The sequence below is a fragment of the Echinops telfairi genome, unplaced genomic scaffold (assembly GCF_000313985.2).
Source record: "Echinops telfairi isolate 266 unplaced genomic scaffold, ASM31398v2 ScPeMD7_7458;HRSCAF=8496, whole genome shotgun sequence".
NCBI lineage: Eukaryota > Metazoa > Chordata > Mammalia > Afrosoricida > Tenrecidae > Echinops > Echinops telfairi.
Window position 1 is genome coordinate 15697415 of NW_022111358.1, and position 10085 is coordinate 15707499.

Here is a 10085-nt window from a genome sequence, read left to right on the forward strand (position 1 = left end):
GGGGCAAAAGTGATGTAGAAAATGGGTCATTATGAGTTGGAATTGACTCGACTGCAGTGAGCTGAGAAAGTGTTAATCATAATGAACTTCAAAATGCATTGTGTCCATGTGCGTATTACATTCTTAAATCTAATAAAAAATTGAGTAGTCTTCTAGTACTAAAATATTATCCTATTCTGCACAGAAATGTAGCTTTCATATTTTGCCACTTTCATGTGTTAATATAAGCAAAGATACCAACGTTCATGTTAAAACAGTACTTGTTCATCAATGTGAGCAATTTCTTGGCTGAATCTGACAGTAATGAAGTGCTTACTGTTAATTTCATTGTTAAATAATGGCATCGGTTGGCAAAAATAAAATACGCAAGGGTATCATGTATGATCCTAATCAGTGGTTCTCAAATTTTTTTATAGAATTCCTTTGCATTCTTAAAAACTGTTGTGGTTACTGCTAGGCAACCCATGTGTGCAGAGTAGAACTGCTTTTGGAAGCAGATTGCCAGGCCTGTCCTTCCCAAGCACTCTTTGTGGGTGGAACTACCAACCTTGAGACTGGTAGTCAAGCTTGACTGTACTATTTAGGGACTGCATTCTTGCTTTTCATTAAAACAGAGCAGTTAAGATAAACCAATACCTACTTTTAAGATCAGTGGTCCATGACAGCATCACTGAGGAACTTGGAAATGTAAATCTCAGTCCCTATCCTAGACATATTGAATCAGAAATTCTGGGTGTTCAGTGAGCAACAAAAGTTCTGAATGAGCAACAATTAAGGTGGAGAAGAGGCAAGAGCCACCCTCAAACTTTGGTGTACACCACAGAGTCAATTGCCATGCGGAACAGCCCTAGAAGACAAAGTAGAACTGCTCCAAAGGTTTCCGAGGCTCCCATTTTCATGGAAGCAGGTCGCCAGGTTTTTCTCCATTCGGCTAATGCTTAACCCCTTCACCACCAAATTCCTGAACCTCATATGTAAAAGGATCAGACTAGTATCCGACATTACGGTCCAGTATCAAGTCAGCTGCTGCTGTAAGAACACTGTTAAAAAAGAAAATGAAAAACAACATACTTTTCCCAACGTGAATAGATACATGCACACCCCTGTTCATCACAGCCTGATTTACAATAATAAAATGATGGAATCAACCTAAAACCCCAACAGTATTAGAAATGGATAAATAATCTCTGACACACACATACAATGTTAAAGTGTAACAAGGAACCAGAGAAACTTCCAGTAACATGGATGAACCTGGAGGCCATCATGCTAAGTCCTCCTTTAGTTAATCACAAAAGCTCAGAAATTGTATGAGACCATAACTATAAAAAGTCAAGAAAATGTTCTCACATTAAAAGAAACATTCTGGGATGGTTACCAGGGTGAGAGGGGAAGGAGGGAGGAGGGGGAGTGAGCCGAGAGCACAGACAGGTGTGTGACAGGGATGGCAAGAAGGAAGTTGGCAAGAAAAACAAGAGGCAGGGGAGACATTGGAGGTTTGCAGGAGTTAAAGGCAACACAGACCAATACTGTTTTACATACTGCATTAGTGGTGACCTACAGGGAAATTCTTGTACAGATATGTAGACTGAATAGGTTGGGAGAGTGGGAGTATATTCAGAAACATACACAGATCTGGCAGAAGATATTTGCTGCAAATATATCCATAAATGTGGTGGAACCTACAAGGGGCTAAATTATGAAAACTTTTTTCAATTAATCATTTTCTTGGAGGGCTCTTACAAATCTTATGACAAATCCAACATTCTATTGTCTTAAGCACACCTGCATCTATGTTGCCATCAACATTTCCACAACAACGGAAGAGGAGCTGATCCCAAGGGCTCAACAGAAAGTGAATGTCTACAAAAGAACCACGGCAACATATGTACAAATATGTCGGACACAACCGATACATGGATCGTAACAAGAGTTGTAAGAGCCCCCGATAAAATGATCCTTAAAGAAAAAAAATTTCCAAAACCCTTTCTTTCTAATTGAGCCCTTTGTATCAGCTCTTCTTTTTCACCTTCCCTCACCTACCCTCCCACCCTAGTGAATCATTGATCAATTACATATTATTGTTGTTATTTCGTGTCTTACACTGTCTGTTGTCTCCCTTCACCCACATTTGTTGTTCATCCCCCAGGGGGGTGGGCTACAGATCCAACCTTGTGAAGGGTTCCCCCTTGGTCTTGCATTTATCCAAGGACAAAGTAGAGAGAGTTAGAAAAGAAGGCAAAATGGAAACAAGAAACGCTGGGCGGCAGTAGGTGAGTGAAGGCGCACTGAGAGGACTGCAATGGGTGAGCTGAGACAAAACGCAAGTGAATAATTGAACGTAAAAGTAATGATCTGCTGTTAATGGTCACTTAATTCACAATTAAAAGTTAAAGAACAAAAACGAAAAATAAAGATGTTAGTATGGGCTCTCAGTGGGCCTATAAGTAATAAAGACTCCTCACCAGTCCCCAACAAGTGTCAATGTCTTGCATAAATCTTCCAGTCAATCCGATATACAAAACCTATCGCTAGCATCTGGCGTCTCAAGTCGATTCTTGGACTCTTGTTACAAAGAACTGGGTTCTTATTACTCTATGGTAAGTACATCAAAAGAGGAGAAGCCTACTGGTAGTTGTGAAAGAGAGTAATACGGAAAATAGTGACAGTGTTCGACTTTAATGGAGTCTCTGACGCTGGACAACTAGCAATGGTTACGGAAATCCCCTCCTAGCAAAAGGGAAGTTCTTCGTTTTGTCCATTCTGTATCTTTCTATTCAGTGCATGACAGAAGCTATTTCTATCAGTACTGTAAACTACCTAAATAAGTATACATATATCCATGTACACAGTAGACCTTAATTTTATGTCACTATACTTATTTTTCATGCTTATCAAAGATATTTGGTTCACTACATTTCAGTAGTTTGACATATACCTTTGGGTGTTCTGAAACGAAGTCTGGAAGAAGGTAAACTTGTGCCAGTAATTCCGTGTAGTCACGACAGCGAAAATAATAAATATGGGAAAGAATATTTTCAAGAGTGAAATCTTCCAGAGCTTTCTGGTGTTCTGAAATAAAGAACAAAGCAACCTTAAAACCATTTTAGCTGTTTAGATACGATGGCAATTACAGGAAAACAACACTTTGTTTTTCAAATCAAAGATCCTATATTTACAGTCTGTTCAGGGGAAGGCATGTTTAATTGTTCAGATTACAGTGAATTTTTAAACTTGAAATAGTAGAATGCTAGTGAACGTGATCTGGTAAAGTGCTAGTGGACCTAGATAAACGTGCGTGTCAACTCATTTGTGCCTCCAGAGATCCTGGCGTGTTGTTCTCCAAGGAGACCTCTTGGAATTATACCTGAACCATTACCATTTTCATTCAGAAACCTGTCTAGGAATGGGGTGACTATGTTTTTGTTTCTTGACCAGGAATCTCTTATCTTGAAAGTCTTATAAGATATAGTGTAGAGGCTGCGGAAGGCGGGGAGGGGAGAGGAGAGGAATTAACAGACTAGACAGGGGATGGGTGTTAACTTGGGTGTCATGGGTGATAGTCACCCATGAGAGGGAGCAGAGGAAACAAGGAGTGGGTAAAGAGTAACATTTTGGAGGTGCTGGTTAGTAAATTAAACTGTTGAATACAAAGTTGATGATCTAAAATGCACCACTGTCCAAATTTACAGTAAAGAAGATATGCTGGATTAATCTATAGGGACCGCAAGTAGAATACGGGTTTCGGGTGAGAGGATGGGGTACAGTGGTTGTGGGGGAGGGAGGTTAAAAGGGAGACAATTTCAAGGAGTCCAGTAAGGAAAAGAATGTTTGGAAACTGATGACTGTGGTAGCAATTGTATGATGCTGCTTGACGTGATTGAACTATAGAATATCTGTATTAATTCCAACTAAATAACAATTATTTTAATTTTTAAAAAAGAAGACAGTGATGGCAGAGAAAGAGCGAGCAGAAAACAACACTTGGAATAACAAATTTCTGCATGTTGAATAACAAAACTCTTAACTTTAACTGAAAGATAACTGCAGAATAATGACTGCAAATTATTTCTTAATTCTTGACTTCTGTTCACCTTTTCCATGGTTTCCTTGCAACTTGGGCTAACCATCTAGAAATTATTTATATATACATAGTTATTGCCCTTCAATGATTAAAATATAACATGTTTCTTGTTTTGTTGTGTTTTAGGACTACAAATTAGTGAAAAGGACAAAGATTTGAAATATTAAAACTTTTCCCTTGAATCATTTGGCATACTTTGATATTTACCTACTAGTGATTAAAAAAACTAATTTTCTTCTTAGTACTATTTAGCCGTGACCTTTAACCTACAGCCAAGGAATAGAATCTCAAGGTTTCTGGCTCTATGTAGCAGCCTCAGCAACTACTCTGTTTTGGGAAGGTCATTGTTGTTAAAAGCACCTGTAATGGACTGAACTGTGTCCTCCCAAAACGTCAATTTGGCTGGACCATAATCCTCAGTAGTTTGGCTGTTATAAAAAGATAATATGGGCAGTTTGTAATGATGGAACTCATGATGTACCAATCAATTGTAAGGAGATTAGGGTGGGATGCAACACCCTTATTCAAACCGCAGCCTTGTTCCAATATAAGGAGAGATTTCCCTAGAGTGTGATCCACATCATCTTTTATCAGACCAGAGTTAAACAAATAAAATCCAGCTCACTGCCACTGAGTTGATCCTGACTCAGTGACCCCTGTAACACAGGGTAGGAATTCCCTGTGGGTTTCTGACACTAGCTCTTATGAGAGTAGAAAGCCTCATCTTTCTCCTCCAGTGACAGGTGGTTTCAAACTACTGACCTTGTTGTGAGCAGTCCAGTGCATAATACACTATGACACCATGGTTCCTTACAAGGGATAAAAGGAGAGAGAAACAAGCAGAGAAAAGGGGCCTCAGTACCAAGGAAGATGAGCCAGGAACAGCGCCCATTCTCTGGATGCTGGGTCCCTGAACTGAGAACCCAACAGCTGGAGATCTCCAAGGGATGCTGAGCCCATATTTGTTGAAAGGAATCAAAGACCTTCCCCCAGAGCAAACAGAGAAAGCAAGTCTTCCCTCTTAGATGGTCTGAGAACATAAGATTGCTTTCAAGACTTAGAGTTTGAAAACGGTAAACTGTTCTGCTGGGTTTTAGATTTGCTTGATATTTATCTCTTCTTTTCCCCTCATTCCTCGTATAATTATCTAGTTATGTGTGGTAGTTACATAATTTCAGGTCAACTTGATACATAAGTGTAGGGGTGGAGTCTAGTCTGTCAATCAGGTCAGAGCCTGGAGCTGCCTCCTTATGGCGTCACTTCATGAGAAGTCTGGCAACTTCCTCTCTCTCCCTGGAGGCAGGCCACATACTCTCTCTTTCTGCTTCACTTTCCTGCTGTTGACACTCAGAGAGCTGGAGGAGCCACGTGGAAACCCACAACAGCGCTTACATACTTCCACCAGCATTGTATCCACAAGACTTTTCACCCACCAGCCTGTGATCTTCCTGGATCTGGCATCACTGCATGTGCTATAGGAGTCTGAAGAGGAATTTATGGACTAATATTGGACATATGGGCTAATAATATCGGACTTATGGACGTGATTTGGACTGAGCTGGGATATTTTCTCACTATACAATTGCTCTTTGATATAAAGCTCTCTTACACACAAGTTTCTCTGGATTTGTCTCTCTAGTCAACCCGGTCTAACACACTGTGCCTATCCTGCCTATATTCTGGATTTCACAGATGAAGAATTTTGCCCCAGGATAGAATTTAGATTTGGCTTAAAACTTTTCGGATGATATGATGGGATAGATATCTTTTACATGTTTCAGGGACATGAATTTGGGGGGAACTAAAGGGTAGAATATCATGGATTGAATTGTGTTCCCTAAAATATGTCAATTTGGCTGGGCTGTAATTCTCAGTGGTTTAGCAGGTATACAATGATGCAGTCATGCCATCGGATGCATCACGCCATCTGATGTGCTCAGCCAGTTTGTGGCAAGGGGATCAGAGGGGGATGCAGCAGTCATGGTCAGGTCCCAGCTCTGAACAGATGTAAGGGGAGTTCCCTGGGTTGTGGCCAACATCGCCTTGTTTGTGTTTGCTGTTCTGTGCCATCGAGTTGGTTCTGACTCATGAATGAGAGAATGAAACGTAGCTCAGTCCTGTGCCATCCTCACAGTTGGTATGTTTGAGCCCATGTGGCATCACTGTGTCAATCCATCTTGTCGGGGCCTTCCTCTTCTTCACTGCCCCTCCACTTCACCAAGCATGATATCCTTTTCGAGGGACTGAGCTCTCCTGACAACATTTCCAAAGTATGTGAGATGAACTATTGCCGTCCTGGCCTCTCAGGAGCATCCAAGCTGTACTTCTTCCAAGACAGATCTGTTGGGTTTATCAGTTCACGGTAGTGTCGAGACTCGTTACCAACACCATAGTTCAAACGCATCCATTTTTCTTTGGTCTTCCTTACTCAATATCCACCTTTCACATGCACATGAGGTGACTGGAAACACCATGGCTTGGGTATTTAGTCGTTGGCAGGCGTACTTTAGTCCTCAAAGTAGCATCATTGCTTTTCAACGCTTTAATAGGTTTTATGCAGCATCTTGTGCAGATTTACCTAATGCAATGTGTCATTTGTTCTCTTGACTGCTGCTTCTATGAGTACTGATTGTGGACCCAAGCAAGATGAAATCCTTGAAAACTACGATCTTTCCTTCATTTATCATGATGTTACACATAGGTCAAGTTGTGCGGAATTTGTTTTCTTCTCCTTTTACCTTATAAGAGATAACAGAAGAGAAAAACGAGCAGACAAACAGGAACCTCGGTACCACCGAGAAATAAGAGCTGGAAGTGGAGTTCATCTTTTGGACCAGGTGCTTATGCTAAGAACTTCCTACACCCACGAGAACACTGATATCCAGAGACATGGAGATCTCTAAGAGCACTGGACCACAGATGTTAAAAAGGAAACAAGGGCCTATTCCCAGGGCCACAGAGAGAGAAAGCTTTCACTTAGAGCTGGCATTTGAATTTGGACTTCCAGACTCCTAAATTATGAGAGAATAAGTTTCCCTCACAATTCACGTGTGGTATCTTTATTGTAGCAGCACTAGACAACTAAAAAATACCTGCCATGAAACTTTTGCTAGTTCAACTTGTTATAGCAATTAGCCTTCTATGTTGTATAATTAAAGCTGTATGTATTTAACCTCTTTCATTTTAACTACTTATAAAGTTAATGGCTTCTGATTTGACCATTTTATTTTTGGATGTGCACGTTTTCTCTAAAAGTTAAAAAAAAGTATTTTTAAAAAATCATTTTATTGGGGGCTCGTACAATTCTTATCACAATACATACATACATCCATTATGTCAAGCACATCTACGTTTGCTGCTATCATCATTCTCAAAAAAAAATTAAAAACTTTTTATAAGATGTTGGTAGTCCTTTTAAATAAATGTAATCAGTTGGATATTTAATTTTCAGGTTTCAATCAACTGATGATTAATATTTCAAGAGTTAATAATTTATCATTATCTGAAAATCTGACTGAATAGGGAGGGGCTAGCACAAGGATACAGAGGTTTCATGTTTCCTAAGTGGTTGAGCTGTTTCGTTCATGGTGAAAAGTGCACTAGTTAAATAAAGAAAAACAACTCAGACTTAAATAGGAAGGAAGGAAAGGGACTACTGCAATGGGCAAAATGGTTTACTGTACTAGGAAGATTTTGACCATAACATCACCATGCTGCTGAAAAGTTAGGCAAGACAGGGTTTTTCTTTTATAAACAGAGAGTAAACAAGGTAGAAAAAAAATTTAAAAATAGTTTGCTACATGGATAAGCAGGTTAATGATAGGTAGTTATATTCTTTTCCGATGTGTCTTATGAGAGGGTAACCCCCTAAAAAATGGAATCTCCCCCCAAACTATGTATTTAAATTGTTTTATAAAACAACCTTCTCACCTTCAAAGTACTCTCCATTACACTTAGTACATCTGTCAAATCTGCAATTCCATTCTTGGAAACATTTTTCAAACTCATCTGTTTGGATGGCTGACAGCACCTCCCTCGTTTTTTCTTCACCTCTTCTACTCTGTCAAACCTCTGTCCCTTCAGGTCCTTCTTCATTTGTGGAAACAAAAAGAAGTCGCAAGGAGCCAGGTCAGGTGAGTAAAGTGCTTGGGGAAAGAAAGGCATGCTGGTTTTTTGCCAAAAACTGGTGCACTGAGATGGCTGTGTGAGCAGGTGCATTGTCATGGTGGCAAAACCAGTCCGTCCGGCCTGCCACAAATCAGGCATTTTTTTTCATACACTGTTATCTTTTCAGAATCTCTAAATAGAAAGCTTGATTAACAGTCTGACCTGGTGGAATGAACTCCTAATGCACTGCGAGTTGACATTTTCATTATTTTGGGAAGTTGATGGAAGTCCAGAACTATGCTTGTCATCAATCAAAATTTCACCTTTTGAAACAAGAAAACCACATGTATACTTGAGTTTTTCTTTGTTTTTTGTTTGGTATACTTGAGTTTTTCCAATAGCGCTGTCCTTAGAAGTTGTGTTCAAAATCAAAACAGTTTCTGTGGCATTTTTACTCTACCGAAAACAAACAAAATTTCACAGCCTCAAGCTGTTCTCTTAAATTGGTCATCACAAAAAAAACAAGGTTCAAGCCAAACTGCTTATACAAAAAAATTCACTGTGACCAGAGAGAACCTTCCCAGGAGACGCCACTGAATGCACTAACTCGGAGCATGTTGCTTGATGCTTGCCTAGCAGGAAAAATGCTTACTACGAAAGCTCTGCTCAGCCCAGAGCAATTCCAGTTTTTGTGCCCCCCCCCCAATATGTCTTTTGTTACTCTTTCTTATTGGTTTTTTAAATCTCTACTAATTATTATGATTAAAAATTAAAATTTTAAATTGGTGTGGAGAAGTGATATGAAACGATGATTAATCAGATAAGTCAGAAGGTTTAGAGAGGTAGCCTATTCTCTAGAGGCTAGACTATTAGGGAAAGGGTTATGTGTTTGCTCAGGCTGAGACTTGGGGAAGAAAAAAACACTAACCAAAATTTGGCTAATAAGCATTTTATTTCTAATTGATCAGTGGGGAGAAGCAGCTCAATTAATCATTTATGAAGCAAAGAATGGGAATTTCGAAGGTCAGTGTCTGACCCTGGAGCCCTAGTAGCACTGTGGTTCGGGTGTTGGACTGCTAGCCACTAGGTCAGTGGCTCAAGTCCACTAGCTGTTGCACAGGAGAAAGATGAGGCTGTCTGCTCCCATACAGAGTTGCAGTCTAAGAAACCTATATTGGGCTACTTCCTCTGAGTCACAATGGGAGGATGGTTATTTGTAGTAAGCTGCTTTGTAGAACACAAGAGGAAGCAGTTTCTATAACTATCACTATCTCTGTGATCAAAGAGTGCAGGTAAAATTCAACATTGTCAGACTTTTGCTAATGTATATTTACCACAGGCAATGTCTTCTGTACTGTTTTTATTATTGTTTATGTATTTTTAAGAATACTCAAATCTAAGTACATTTTAAAGTGTAATAATTTTAGTTGATTTCTTGTTACATGTACAAAACCAAACTTCTTTTTTTTGTCAAATAGCACTTCCCAGTAAATTTTGCCTAACAGTTGTGTTTAGTTCTTCTGTTCTACCACCTTCAACTTCTAGTTTGTTGTGTAGTGCCTGGGTCTTAAAAACTGCAAGTGGGGGAGTGCGGAGTGGAGACCCAAAGCCCATCTGTAGGCAATCCCCTTATGGAAAGGTCGCGGGGAGGAGATGAGCCAGTCAGGGTGTAATATAGCAGCAATACAACTTTCCTCTAGTTCCTAAATGCTTCCTCCCCACTCCCCCATCATGATCCGAATTCTACCTTACAAATCTGGCTAGACCGCCCTCCCCTGAGAAGAATGTATCTCAAAGGATGGCACTGAATCTGCAGCTTCGGGAGAAGGATATATCTGACCAGAGCACACAGGAACAGATGACAGGGGAGGAGGAGAGACTGGAGCACATCCTG

At 40.0% G+C, this 10085-nt stretch overlaps 1 protein-coding gene across 1 annotated transcript in view; it reads right to left on the reverse strand.

Moving 5' to 3' along the window:
• The window catches only part of RAD51C (RAD51 paralog C), a 51262-nt gene that overhangs the window by 28744 nt on the left and 12433 nt on the right, over positions 1 to 10085 (reverse strand). The window contains exon 4 of the mRNA XM_030888185.2: positions 2939 to 3072. Within this exon, the coding sequence (XP_030744045.2) occupies positions 2939 to 3072 (134 nt within the window). The remainder of the gene's footprint in view (positions 1 to 2938; positions 3073 to 10085) is intronic.